Source organism: Mobula hypostoma, chromosome 6 (genome assembly GCF_963921235.1).
Source record: "Mobula hypostoma chromosome 6, sMobHyp1.1, whole genome shotgun sequence".
Classification (NCBI taxonomy): Eukaryota; Metazoa; Chordata; class Chondrichthyes; order Myliobatiformes; family Myliobatidae; genus Mobula; species Mobula hypostoma.
Window position 1 is genome coordinate 170,760,742 of NC_086102.1, and position 15,502 is coordinate 170,776,243.

Sequence of the window (15,502 nt, forward strand, 5' to 3'; positions counted from 1 at the left end):
AACTCCCACAGCCCCCAACGGCCCTGTGATTTCAGTCTGTGAGGCTGACATGACAGCTTCCTTCAGGAGAGTGAACCCAAGGAAAACATGTGGCCCAGACAGTGTACCTGACTGAGTACTGAAGACTTGTGCTAATAAACTTGCCCGAGTGTTCACTGATACGTTTAACCACTTGCTACGAAAGTCTAGGGTACAGTCCTGCTTCAAGCAGACTTCAATTTTACCGGTGTCCAAGAAAAACATGGTAACCTCCCTCAATGATTTGCATTCAAAAACACTCCTGCCTGAGGAGTGACTTGGGTTCACTCCAGTTTGTCCACCGTCACAGCTGGTCGACAGCAGATACAATTTCATTGGCTCTTCACTTATCTCTGGAACATCTGTACAGTGAAGATACATACATCAGGATGCTCTTCATTGACTACAGCTCTGTATTCAATACTATCATCCCCTCATAACTAATCAATAAGTGCCAAGACCTAGACCTCAATACTTCCTTGTCCATTTGGATCCTCAATTTCCTCACTTGCAGATCCCTGTCAATTCGGATTGGCAACAACATCTCCTCCGCAATCGCCGTCGGTACAAGCGCACCACAAGGTGGTGTGATTAATCCCCTGCTCTACTCGCTTTGCACTTTTGACTGTGAGGCTAAGCACAGCTCCAATGCCATATTTAAGTTTGCTGAAGACGCCGACATTGTTGGCCAAATCAAAGGTGGTGACAAATCAGCATATAGGAGGGAGATTGAAAACCTGGCTGGGTGGTGCCACAGCAACAATCTCTGACCCAGCGTCAGCAAAATCAAAGAGCCGATTATTGATTGCAGGAGGAGGAAACTGGAGGTCCATAAATCAGTCCTTATCAGGGGAACAGAGGAGGAGAGGGTCAGCAACTTTAAATTTCTTGGCATTATCATTTCTGAGGATCTGTCCTGGGTCCAGCATGTAAGTACAATTGCAAAGAACGCATGGCTGTGCTGTTACTTTCTTCGAAGTGTGCGAACATTCAGCATGTCATCCAAAACTCTGACAAATTTCTAGAGGTGCACGGTGGAAAGTATACTGACTGGTTCTGTCATAGCCTGGCACGGAAACACCAACGCCCTTGAACAAAAGGTCCTACGAAAAGTAGTGGATACAGTGCAATTCTTCATGGGTAAAGTCCTCCCCACCACTGAGCACATCTACAAGGAGTGTTGTTGCTGGAAAGCAGCATCCATCATCAGAGACCCCCACCACTCAGGCCATGCTCTTTTCTCACTGCTGCCATTTGGAAGGAGGTACAAGAGCCTTGGGTCCCACACCACCAGGTGCAGGAACAGATATCAAATCAAATATAGTTTAGTTGCCATTCGAACCAAATGAGACAGGATACTTCAGGGGCCAAACATACCTGCACATTCAGAGTCATGAAAAAGAGAAAAAAAGAACATAGTTACATAAAAAAAACCAGAAATTTTAGACCAGGTTCCTGAGTTCCAAGTTCCAAGTCCCACAAATTAATGGATCCTGACAGTTCAGCCTGTAATTGCAACCCCCAACGGAGCCCGGACATCACTCTACAATGCAAGCTCAGGACTGAGGCCTAGTTCGAGTTACAACTGCAGAGACACTGCCCCCTCACCACCTGACCCCCACAAAACAAGGGAAGCAGGCCTGCAGCAACCAATGTCCAGCAGGCTCTTGCAATTGCTAAAGAAGTGTCCAAGACAGTCACTCAGGGTTTCACTGCATGCCACCTTCATGCCAACTCGAAGGCACCAACTCCAGCACCTCCAAGTAGCACGCAGCAGCATGGTCTGCTCTCCCGAACCCAATCCGGTTTCTCCTGCAACCTGACAGGCCAGCTCAAGTCCCCCGGCTCAACAGTCCAATTTGACTTCCTCCCCAGCCCCAGGAGCCGATTCAATCCCCTGGCCAGCTGACTTGCCTTCTCCAAACCACCGGCCAGCTCTCACGACACCTTGTTTTCGACTCCAAACAGTGAGCAGCTCACTGATGCGATAGACCTGCTGTACAAGTGGTTATTGGAGTAAAGCATAGTCTTACTATGTGTAAAAACACATTTAACAAGGAGAAAAGCACCTTCGGTTGGCCCCCAAGAGGCCACTGTGTGTATACACGTCACCATCTTACCGGAAGCTATTACCCCTAAACCATCAGGCTCTAGACCCAGAATGGGTAACTTCACTCACCCTAACACTGAACTGATTCCACAACCTGTCCACTCACTTTCAAAGACTCTACAACTCATGTTCTCAGATTTATTTATTTATTTACTTCTTTTTGTTATTGCACAATTTGTTTTCTTTTGCCCATTGGTTGTCCATCTTTGTTGTCCACAGTTCTTCATTGATTCTCTTGTGTTCCTTTGTATTTACTATGAATGCCTACAAGAAAATGAATCTCAGATTAGTATATAGTAACATATGTACTTTGAACTTTTGAACATGTACGTACTCTGATAATAAATTTTCTTTGTACCTTTAAACCTTTGACACAGTCCTTGTGGCTTTTCTCTTCCAATTGCCTCAGGTGGGCCAATTCTAATTTCTTGGTGCAAGTTATGACACAAGAAACAATGCGTAGCCACTTGCATGCATTTCTGTCATAGCTTAAGTACTAGCAGGGGGTAAAAAGTAACGAAGAGAGAAATCTGTGCGGAATCTTTATAATAAGCTTCCTGTAATGTCGTCAAGTTCTCTCTATTTTGCTTCTGGGGTTTATCAGTGTTTGTCATCACAGATGATAATTTTGCACAGGTGTGATTTATAAACTGAACTCCTGCAGCCAGGACTGTCACGCCCGAACTGATACTGAATATTTAAACTGCTGCTTCCACCTCCACGGTCCTTAACACTCAGGGGAAAAAAGTGAATGAGGTTCCAGTTGAACACAGCTCCTAGCATCCAATTTATTTTGCAACTGAGGGCAATTGATTGTTGAAGATCTAATGTTTCAAATCTTAAATGCGTAATTTTCTTCATTTTTAATTGATTTTTTTTTACAGTAGACTACGATTAAGCTTTGAAAATCTTAATGTCAAGACTTCTTCTTTATAAATGATACTTTCTTTTTAACAGAGGAAACCGGCAGGAAATCCGGATGGTCTTCCAGCATCTCCAGGTACATGATTATTAATGCACTGCCAATTAATATTGAAGAAAGTTGAAGATTGGGGGTTGATCTGGGGACCTCCCACTTGACAGGAGTGAGATGGGTGGGACCTCAAAATATCCAGAGACAAATTGGTAATGGCTTTAACGTGATTCCCCAGTACACCCTGATAAAGGTAACCTTAAAATTTGACATATTTGACTATTAACTGATGTTTTATGCTTTTCCGCTAATTTCTTAATAATTTCCAAGTACTTACCCTGAATCTTCACAATTTAAAGCTAAGTTAATTACATGAAGCTTTGCCAAGGGCATTTGGGAAGTACAGTTTTATAATATAAAGACAACCAATGTTAATATTTCATTTTTCATACCAAAAACTATGCAAATTGATAACATTCCTGTCACCATCTTTACTGCGTGTGATATTTGTTAATTTACAAGTACTAATATGGCATTAGCATTTTTAAAAACATGTCCAGGAATTCAAAGATATCGATCAAACAAGATTTTCCTCTTCTGTGCTTGGATTAGCAGGTCCCAATTACATTTGTCTCATATAATTAAGGTGCAAATTTACATTTGATAACCAATCTCCATATTTTCCATTGGTCTAAAATGTATTGAATGAGTCAGACTTTCTGAATACTTGCACCCAAGTGGTTTGTCTCCATCTGTTATTACATCTCCAGTGTTTAGTAATGCCTTCACAATGATTGTCAGCACTTAAGTTCCTTTAAGGCTTGTGACCGTATTCCCCCATTTCTGGTGATTTATGGCCTTGCAGTCTAATTATATAACTTGCATTTGTTATATCTTCTGTGGTTAATTTGCTTTTGAGGAAAATAAACTGATTATGTCTGCCCTTGTGAATATTTGAGAGAAAATAATACCCTGTTTACTGCCCTGTAATCATATTCTATTTCAAGTCAGTTTTCATCTTCTATTGTCCTGCCTCTGCTTCAATGTAATTAAAACAGAATTAAGTTCTTCATGTTGCACTTTATATCTGTCACTATGACCTTTACTAATTCTTTCTTTCCTCAATTCATTCTTTTTTTTTTCGAAGTGGAGACATAAGAGACTGCAGGTGCTGGAAATCTGGAGCAACACACAAAATGCTGTAGGAACTCAGCAGGTCAGGCAGCACCTATGCAGGGAAATAAAGAGTCGACGTTTCGAGCTGAGACCCTACCTGAATTCTGCCTGAATTGTGGAGTTTCTCCATTGTTTTGTTCAGATTATTCAGATTTACATTGACTCTTTGACCAGTAATTTGTTTATTCATTACTCATAGCTATTTCGGAAATAGTTTTATCTCTAATTATTGAAGTAAGTAGCTTTTTTAAGAAAATAAAGGCAAACCAAATTTGTAGTATTTCAAATTTTTATGTTAAAGATGAAGCCAATTGTTAAAATTATTAGTGCTGATTAAGTCCATCTTTACAGCATGTTAACTTAACATTCTGCCCATTACACCACTGGCATCTAGGGCAGCAATGAAGATCTTTCATCTCTGTCTGTCCGTACTGATGCACACAGCTATATAGGATTCTTCATTGCTGTTTCTGCAACAAATTTTTGATCAGTCAGGGTTGTTAGCCCTGAGCTGGCCCCCCAAACCTGGAGGACCAGTGGACCACTCTTAGTCTGGCCTCTACCCTTTGACCTGTTTGGCATTAACCCTACCAAGAGCCATAACACAAGGCCCTGACTCCAGCCAACATAGCTGTCCGGATCATTGAGGCACACAAGCCTCCAAACCCTACGACAAGGTTGTGGTCCTCTTGGAGTTTTACAGCATGTGGAGTTTGCTAATTTATTAATACTAATGTAGCATTAGTATTTTCAAAATTAGATTCTGCAAAGCTGCTGTTCGGACCTTTGAAACGGCAGCAAGTTAACATGACACAGTGGTTTAAGTGGGAGATATTATTGGGAGTGCTCCTTCCAGGACTGTGAGGGAAATTGAAGGTAATGCAGATTCCAACAGTAGTTCAGCCATTTTTATGGTATTCCCAGTTTAACGAGCTGTTTCAGGTAATCTTGTGAGGTATATTTAATTATAGATTCTACTAAAAGCTGTTTTTATTTAAGTTTTACAATTGCTGCTTACACCAGTGAATAGAGTTTTAATGAGACTACTGTGGTTGATGGGACTACTGTGGTTGATGAAACTACAAATTTATAAGCTTGCTACATTTCCATTGGAACTTCGATAATTGGTTATGGTCAAGCCAGGAAATAAATTCAAATTAATGCATCACAATTCATTTTTGCTAATTCATAACAGAATGTTGAAACTAAATATTAACTATATTAATCCAAATGACATTTACATCCTCTCAAAAGTTTTTTTTTAAGTTGGAACTTGGTCATATCAAATTACTTGTTTGCCTTGCTACAATTTTGTTTGTAAAAGTTTAAAATATTGCAAGTATTTTATTTGCAGTCGATATTCTGCACCATCAATTGAAAACAGGCCCAGTATCTGGGGTGAAAGCCCTCCAAAATTTGTCACAAAACCAACACGACAGATTGTCAATGAAGGGCAGAATGGCAAATTCTCTTGTAAGATAACAGGACGGCCTCAACCTCAAGTAACCTGGCTGAAGGTAAACCAAGGTTTTTGTGTCTCCTAAAATATTGAACATTAAGAATATAGTACTGTCCAAAAGTCTTCGGCACTCTTGATTTTTTTAATATGGCTTCCATAAAGCCCTGACTCTCAACATCATTGAGGCTGTCTGGGATTAGCAAAGAGACAGTGAGACAAGTAAGACAGCCAAAGTCTGCAGAAGAACTGTGGCAAGTTCTCCAAGATGCTTAGAATAACTTACCAGCCGAGTTTTCTTATAAAACTGTGTGTCAGTGTCCCTGAGAGAATTGATGCAGTTTTAAAGGCAAAGGGTGATCATACCAAATATTGATATGATTTATTTTTTAAGACCTTAATATATATGAGCAGAATTAGGCCATTTGGCCCATCAATACAGCCCTTTTAATGTTTACTGCTCTTTAGCGTAAATTTTTGATATTTAGAGACTTTTCATTTCTTTATTTTTGAAAGCACCTTCAGTTTACAGATTTTATTTACATGTGCCTAAGACTTTTGCACAGTAGTGTACATCCTTATGAAATAAAATGTCAAATATATTTTTGAAGAATTATATAGTATTTCTGTTCAATCTAACCACTGCTGATATAGCAAGGGGGAAAGTGGCAAACACTGAGCAGGCCAGGCATAATCTCTGCAAGAAGAGGCAGTGTTAATGTTTCTGTTTGAGACTCTTCATCAGAAATGAAAAAGTGAGAAAACAACTTTTAGTTGTGGAGGAGTTGGCAAGGAGTGGAAAATACAGGACTGTGCTAAAGTCTTAGGCATATTATATATAGTTAGCGTGTCTAAGACTTTCGCAGAGTACTGTATTTGTCAATGTGGACTGGAGAGTGAGTTTGTAAATCTAGCAAGAGCAAAGGATGTTGGGAATGATGAGCAATCCAGGAGGGTGTGAGACAGGTGGCAGAGAAAGTGTGCCAGGGGCGGGTGGTGGCTCAAGTGCAGACACACCCAGCACTGAGGTCATTTGATTCCAAACAGTTGGTTTGTCGGAGTCATAGAAAAGTACCGCACAGAAACAGGCCCTTTGGCCCATCTACTCCATGCTAAGCCATTTACACTGCCTACTCCCATTGACCTACACTGGGACTATAGCCCTACAATCCATGTACCTATCCAAACTTCTCTTAAACTTGAAACTAAGCTCACGTGCATCACTTGCACTGACAGTTCATTCTACACTCTGACAACCCTCCAAGTGAAGAAGTTTCCCCTCATGTTCCCTTAAACTTTTCACCTTTCACCCATAACCCAAACTCTAGTTGTAGTCCTACCCAACCTCAGTGGAAAAAAACCTGCTTGCATTAACCCTATCTATACCCCCAAAATTTTGCATACCTCTATCAAAACTCCTCTTAATCTTCTATGTTCCAAGGAATACAGTCCTAACCTATTCAATCTTTCCATATAACTCAGACCTTCTAGACCCATAAACATCCTTGTAAATTTTCCCCGTACTCTTTCAACCTTATTTACATTTTTCCTGTAGGCAGGTGACCAAAACTGCACACAGTACTCCAAGTATGGTCTTCCATAACACCGACTCAAGCTACAAATTCACCTTCAGGGAATCCTTCTCAAGGGCTCCCAAGTCCCTTTGCAACTCTGATTTTTGAACTTTCTGCTTGTTTATAAAATAGTCTATGCCTTTACTCCTGCCACCAAAGTGCATTACCATACACTTCCCTACTCTGTATTCCATTCATGCCTTCTTTGCCCAATTCTCCAATCTTTCTTCGTCCTGCAGACATCCTGCTTCCAAAAAAGTTCAAAAGTAAATTTGTTATCAAAGTATGTATATGTCAGCACACAATCCTGAGATTCATTTCCTTGTGGGCATACTCAACATATCTATAAAATAATAACCATAATTGAATCAATGAAAGGCTGTCCAGCTAGGGCAGTCAACCAGAGCGGAGAAGACAACAAACTGTGCAAATAAAAGAGGAGTAATAATAATAAATAAGTACAAAATATCCAGAACATGAGATGAAGAGTCCTTGAACATGAGTCCATAGGTTGTGGGAACATATCAATGATAAGGCAAGTGAAGTTGACTGACATTATCCCCTTTGATTCAAAGGCCTGATGGTTGAGGGACAGTAACTTCTTATGAAACTGATGGTGTGAGCATTGAGTCTCCTGTACCTTTTTTCTGATGGTAGCAATGAGAAGAGAGCATGTCCTGGGTGGTGGGGGTCCCTAATGATGGATGCTGCTTTTCTGCTACAACGTTTCATGTAGATGTGCTCAGTGGTTGGGAGGGCTTTCCCCGTGATGGACTGGGCCAAATCCACTACTTTTCATTTAATTTTCCGTTCATGGGCATTGGTGTTTCCATACCAGGCTGCAATGCAACCAGACAATATACTCTCCAATACTCATCTATAGAGGCTGGTCAAAGTTTTAGATGTCATGCCGAATCTCCACAAACTCCTCAGGAAGCACAAACACTACTGTGTTTTCTTCATAATTGTACTACCTGCCCCTCCACAAGTCTGGTTACAAAGCTGTTAATTCCATTATCCAGATCATTGACATACAACATGGAAGAAAGTGGTCACAACACTGCTTAAGGCGATTAACCAAGAAATAACTGAGGCTTGTAAGAAGGCAACGGCAGTTGTCATGGGGGATTTTAACTTCCACATAGATTGGGTGAATCAGGTTGGTCAAGGAACTCTTGAGGAGGACTTCATAGAATGCATCCATGATGGCTTTCTTGAGCAGCATGTTAGTGAACCTACAAGGGAAAATGCTATCTTAGATCTAGTCCTGTGCAATGAGACAGGTAAGATTAACGATCTTGTAGTCAGGGGTCCTCTTGGAAAGAGTGATCATAATATGATTGAATTTCGCATACAGATGGAGGATGAAATAGATCTAAAGCTAGTGTGTTATGCTTGAACAAGGGAGACTACAACAAGATGAGGGAGGGGTTGGGTAATGTGGATTGGGAGCACAGGCTATTTGGTAGGACAGTTGAGGAACAGTGGAATACTTTCAAAGAGATTTTTCACAGTGCTCAACAGAAGTATATTCCAGTCAAAAGTAAGGACAGTAAGTGTGGGGAGAGCCAGCCTTGGATAACTAAGAAAATAAAATATAGTATCAAATTAAAAGCTCATGTGTACAAAGTCCCAAAGAGTAATGGGAGACTGGAAGATTGGCCAAACTTTAAAAAGCAACAAAGGACAACTAAACAAGAAATATGGAAAGGGAAGATAGAGTATGAAAGTAAATTAGAACAAAATATTAAAAATAGCAAAAATTTTTATAAATATATAAAGCGGAAGAGGATGGCTAAAGTCAACGTAGGTCCCTTGGAAGACGAGAAGGGGAAATTGATATTGGGTGAGAAGGAAATGGCCGAGGCATTGAATGACTATTTTGTGTTGGTCTTCACGCTGGAGGACACACCTAATATGCCAAAGAATGATGTTATGGATGAAATGGGAGGTGAGGACCTCAATACTAAAGAGATAGTGATAAGCAAACTAGAGGGCCTGAAGGTAGGTAAGTCCCCTGGTCCTGAAGGGATACATCCCAGGGTGCTGAGGGAATTGGCAGAGGTTGTAGTAGACATGTTGGTAATCATTTACCAAAACTCTGGGAAGGTCCCAGCGGACTGGAAGACAGCAAATGTCATGCCACTCTTTAAAAAAGGATGTAGGCAAAAGACTATAGGCCAGTTAGCTTAACTTCTGTAGTCGGGAAAATGCTTGAAGCCGTCATTAAGGAAGAAATAGCGAAACATTTAGAAAGGAATGGTTCCATTAGACAGATGGATTCAGAAAGGGCAGGTCCTGTTTGACAAACTAACTGGAGTTCATTGAGAACATAATGAGTGCAGTGGATAGAGGAGAACAGGTGGATATCGTCTACTTGGATTTCCAGAAGGCTTTCGATAAGGTGCCGCACAAGAGACTTATAAATAAGATATGGATGCATGGAGTTGGAGGAAGTGTATTGGCATGGATAGTGGATTGGTTAACCGATAGAAGGCAAAGAGTTGGTATAAATGGGTGTTTCTTCGGTTGGCAGTCGGTGAGTGGGGTGCCGCGGGGGTCGGTGCTGGGCCCGCAGCTGTTTACCATTTACATTGATGATTTAGAAGAGAGGACTGAGTGTAGTGTAGCAAAATTTGCTGATGACACTAAACTGAGTGGAAAAGTAAATTGTACAGAGGATGTGGAGAGTCTGCAGAGGGATATAGATGGGTTAAGTGAGTGGGCCAAGGTCTGGCAGATGGAATACAACTTTGGTAAATGCGAGATCATCCACTTTGGAAGGAATAATAGAAAAGTGGATTATTATTTAAATGGTGAAAGATTGCAGCATGCTGTTGTGCAGAGGGACTTCTTGTTCATGAATCACAAAAAGTTGGCTTGCAAGTACAACAGGTTATTAAGAAGGCAAACGGAATGTTGGCCCTCATTGCTAGAGGGATTGTATTCAAGAGCAGGGAGGTCATGCTGCAACTATACAGAGTACTGGTGAGGCCGCACCTGGAGTACTGTGTGCAGTTCTGTTCTCCATACTTGAGGAAGGATATGCTGGCTTTGGAGGCAGTGCAGAGGAGGTTCACCAGGTTGATTCTAGAGATGAAGGGGTTAACCTATGAGGAGAGATTGAGTCGCCTGGGACTATACTCTCTGGAATATAGTAGAATGAGAGGGGATCTTACAGAAACATACAAAATTTTGAAAGGGATAGATAAGATAGAAGTAGGAAAGTTGTTTCCATTGGTAGGTGAGACTAGAACTCGGGGACATTGCCTCAAGATTCAGGGGAGAAGATTTAGGATAGAGATGAGGAGAAACTGCTTTTTCCCAGAGAGTGGTGAATCTGTGGAATTCTCTGCCCAGGGAAGCAGTTGAGGCTTCTTCACTAAATATATTTAAGATACAGTTAGATAGGTTTTTACATAGTAAGGGAATTAAGGGTTATGGGGAAAAGGCAGGTAGTTGGAGCTAAGTTTACGAACAGATCAGCCACGATCTTATTGAATGGCGGGGCAGGCTCGATGGGCCGGATGGCCTACTCCTGCTTCTGTTTCTTATGTTCTTATGACCCCTGCAGAACGCCACTAGTCACTGGCAACCAACTAGAAAAGGCTCCCTTTATCCCCAGTCTTTGCCTCCTGCGAGGAAGCTAATCTATCCATGCTCATATCTTTCCTATAATACCATGGGCTGTTATCTTGCTAAGCAGCCTCTTGAGTGGCTCTTTGTCAAATGCCTCCTGAGAATCCAAGTAAACAACATCCATTGACTCTCCTTTGTCTATCCTGCCTGTTATTTCCTCAAAGAATTCCAACACCTTTGTCGAGCAGGATTTCCCTTTAAGGAAACCATGCTGACTTTGGCCTTTTTTTTTATTATGTGCCTCCAAATACCCTGTAATCTCATCCTTAATAATGGACTCTAACATTTTCCCAATCACTGAAGTCAGGCTAACTGACTGCAATTTTGGCCTGTCTTCTGCTTGGCCTTCTTCAGAGTCACGGTATACACTGCATCTACTTGTATACCACTTGCCCCATCCTCGGTATTATCACTCCAGTTCCCAACTACCTGCCAAATTAGTTTAAGCCCTTCCCAACAGCTCTAGCAAACCTGTCCGTGAGAATATTGGTCCCCCTCAGTTTCAAGTGTAACCCATCCCGTTTGTACAGGTCATAGCTTCCACAGAAGAGATCCCAATGATCCAGATATCTAAAACCCTGCCCCCTGCACCAACTTCTCGGCCACACATTCATCTGCTGAACCATCTGATTCTCACCCTCAATGGCACGTAGCACAGGCAGAAATTGAGAGATTACTACTGCTTTTTAGCTTTCTATCTAACTCCCTCTGTTCTCTCTTTAGGTTCAGCTAGGCAAATTAATGTGTTGGTGGAGAGGTATTCACTGGGCCTATAGGGACATGGATTTGTAAAGCATGGAACAGGCCCTTCAACCCAAGTCATCCGTGATGATCAACAATTTCTCTCTGAACCAGTCCCATTTATCTGGATTTGACTGATATCCCACAGGAGATGGTGTGAGAGCATAAGTGTGGAAAATAGACAAGAAATTAGCAAAGGCTTTGTCAGTTGAGGTAGAGGGAAAGTTTAGTTCCCTTTAACAATCCTACTGTGCAGATTACTTGCATTCCTGAAGTTACTTTAGCCACTATTCATACATGGATGGAATTGATTTCTTTTTCATTGAATAATTGTTATACATCAGTCTGATCACCAGGGGGCACCAGAGTCTTCTAGACTCTAATACATTGCCACCTCTGACTATTAGTTGCTTATTTTCTCCTGGATATTATTTTAGTTTTCAGTGCACCTGTGCCTTGTTTTGTCTCCCAATTTAAGTTGCCTGTTTGTCTTTGCTCAGTCTTGAGTTTACCTTACCATGTGTGCAATGAGTCATTTTGACATTTCTCAAGTCCTAGCCTGTGTTCTAGCCTAGCCTGCTGTACTCACTGCACACCCATGATTGTGTAGCCAAGTTTCCATCAAACTCAATATGTAAGTTTGCTGATGACACCACAATTGTAGGCCGTATCTCGGGTAATGATGAGTTTGAGTACAGAGGGGAAATTAAGAACCTGGTGGCATGGTGCGAAGACAATAACCTATCCCTCAATGTCAGCAAGATGAAGGAATTGGTTGTTAATTTCAGAAGGAGTAGCGAACCACACAACCCAATTTACTTCGGCAGTGCGCAAGTGAAACAGGTCAAAAGCTTTAAGTTCCTCGGGGTCAATATCACAAATGACCTGACTTGGTCCAGCCAAGCAGAGTCCACTGCCAAGAAGGCCCACCAGCGCCTTTACTTCCTGAGAAAACTAAAGAAATTTGGCCTGTCCCCTAAAACCTTCACTAGTTTTTATTGACGCACCATATAAAGCATTCTTCTAGGGTGCATCACAACCTGATATGGAAGTTGTCCTGTCCAAGACCGGAAGAAGCTGCAGAAGATCGTGAATATGGCGCAGCACATCACACAAACCAATCTTCCGTCCTTGGACTCACGTTACACCACACGCTGTCAGAGCAGTGCTGCTAGGATAATCAAGGACGCGACCCACCCAGCCAACACACTTTTCGTCCCTCTTCCCTCCGGGAGAAGGCTCAGGAGCTTGAAGACTCATACGGCCAGATTTGGGAACAGCTTCTTTCCAACTGTGATAAGACTGCTGAACAGATCCTGACCCGGATCTGGGCCGTACCCTTTGCACTACCTTACTTTCCATTTTTCTATTTTCTATTTATGATTTATAATTTAAATTTTTAATATTTACCATCAATTTGTAGTCCAGGGAGCGGGAGGCGCAGAGTCAAGTATCGCTATGATGATTGTACGTTCTAGTATCAATTGTTTGGCAACAATAAAGTATGAAGTATTCTCTACAAACCAATCCACAAGAAAGATTCTTTGTTCAACTCCATCCTTGTCCCCAGTCTCCTCTGTGCTTGGGTCCACCTGGTCGAAGCCTCTCCGGAAGATGGACAACTTCACCATATCAACCCCAGGTCAAACCCAGCCTAGTAACCACCCCTTGTAACAATAATACACGAGTTCTATCCAATTTAGTGTATTAATTGATGTGCCAAGTTTTACCTTCTCCCTCTGTCCCTCTGACTATATCCCTTGCCCACCTTCTGGGTTTTTCCCCCTCCCCCTTTTCCTTCTCCCTGGGCCTCCTGTCCCATGATCCTCTCGTATCCCTTTTGCCAATCACCTGTCCAGCTCTTGGCTGCATCCCTCCCCCTCCTGTCTTCTCCTATCATTTCGGATCTCCCCTCCCCCTCCCACTTTCAAATCTCTTACTATCCCTTCCTTCAGTTAGTCCTGATGAAGGGTCTTGGCCCAAAACGCCGACTGTACCTCTTCCAAGAGATGCTGCCTGGCCTGCTGCGTTCACCAGCGACTTTGATATATGTTGCTTGAATTTCCAGCATCTGCAGAATTCCTTGTGTTTGTGCCAAGTTTTAATTTGGTTTCTGATGTTTTGACATTTTAAGATAAACTTTTATGGATTTTATTCATTCCCTACAAGGTTCTGAAAACTTTAGTAAGATCATTATCCAAAATAAATTTATTATCAAAGTAGTACTGTATGTGTCACCATATACATTTTCTGAGATCCATTTTCTTGTGCGCATACTCAATAAATCTGCAGAATAATAAACAGAGAAGAATTAATGAAAGGCTGGCCAACTAGAGTGTTCATGATCTCAAATCAAAGAAAACTTTACACTCCAGAACCTTCCACAGCCAGAATCATTGTTGCTTGTTATACTGCCAAGGGCAAACAATGTTTGATCAATATGATTACATTTTTAAATGAAAGACGATGAGGATTATGCAGTTTGTGGATTTTCAGAAGGCTTCTGATGAGCTCCGCAACTAGTATTTCACTGAGGTTGATAGAATGCATGAGTTATAGTGAATGGTTGTTTTTTGGACAGAGGGAAGGTGAATAATGGCATTTCCTAGGGATTAGTATTGGGCCTTTGCTTAGTCTGATCTCTATTCATGACTTGTGGCTCCAGGCCACACTCAGTAAATTTGTCAATGACACAAGACAAAGGAGAAGAGAATTAAAAGTGAAACAAGGTTGAATTCTCACTCAGTCTGGAGTCTGCAAATGTGGCGGAGGAGGCAGGTTCTATTGGAGACTACAAGGTAAGAAACTAGTTATATTTTAATGTAATTATATAATAACCCTTATCATTTGTAAACTGCAAAGGGATAGATAACGACTTACAAACAGTGGGTCAGAGTCTGGGCATCCTGTTGTGAGTAACTCACCAGCAGACATCCCAGTACTTTCCCACCACTTTCCCACCACTTGCAAGGCATAGTTTGGAGTGTGGCAGAACACTCTGCACTTGCTTGTGTGAGTACAACCCCAATAATGTTCAAGACTTTGAAAACATTCAGCCCATTTGATTGGTACTCTGACCAAGATACTGAACACTTATTCCCTCCACCATGCGGACACACTAGCTGCGTTGTGTGCCTGCAGTTGTTCACCTGGGACAGTACCTCTCAGGCTCCCGACCCGTAGCTAAGGTCAAGGTCGGAACCTGTATGTTCCCCTCCTGATCTGGAAATATATGGGAAGAGTTTATTTGAGATGGTGGGGAGATTGTTTAGATTACTGGTTCTGACTCCTGGAATTCCTTGAGGAACAGCATGGCCAAAGTGAAGGACTACTGTGTTTCAAGACAGTTTCTCACCATCACCCTACTTGTTGGGGGCAGTCAAATCCCAGAAAATTATATCAAACGTGACAGGATTCTGAATGGGATCAAACCAAGTGGCTGCTGTGAGAGGAGAAAGAGGTGATAGTGTTTGGGAGTTGGCATCTTGTGTCTTTGTGATTGGTGGTGAAGAATCTACTTGAGGGGGTTGGGGTGGGGGAGGGATTGTTCTGAATTTTGGGCTGCAGAGAAAGGACTGCAGACGTATCTGGTGGAAGAAAGCTCCATTCACTATTGCTGTTTTTATTGGTGTTCCTGCAGTGGATCCAAGATATGGGGGTGATGCTTGTGAAGCTGACAATCTCAGCAATCACTCTAAAGATCTGAGCCAATGTATTTATGGAGCCCTTGACGTATTTTCCCATCTTACTTTTTCCAGAAGCACTTCCAGGGAGCCAGAATATTTTGGGCTTTAAGTGTGATTCATTATTCACAGTTAATTCCTCCATTAATCCAAGAATAAATCAGCCAAAGGGGAATGCAAACTAAACTAAGA

General features: G+C 41.8%; 1 protein-coding gene across 5 annotated transcripts in view; it reads left to right on the forward strand.

The window, feature by feature from the left end:
* LOC134348611 (myosin light chain kinase, smooth muscle-like) overlaps positions 1 to 15,502 on the forward strand; it is a 365,048-nt gene that overhangs the window by 163,761 nt on the left and 185,785 nt on the right. For all 5 annotated transcript variants that reach the window (XM_063052250.1, XM_063052252.1, XM_063052248.1 and 2 more), the window contains exons 4-5: positions 3,086 to 3,128; positions 5,572 to 5,734. In XM_063052250.1, coding sequence (XP_062908320.1) covers positions 3,086 to 3,128; positions 5,572 to 5,734 — 206 coding nt within the window. The remainder of the gene's footprint in view (positions 1 to 3,085; positions 3,129 to 5,571; positions 5,735 to 15,502) is intronic.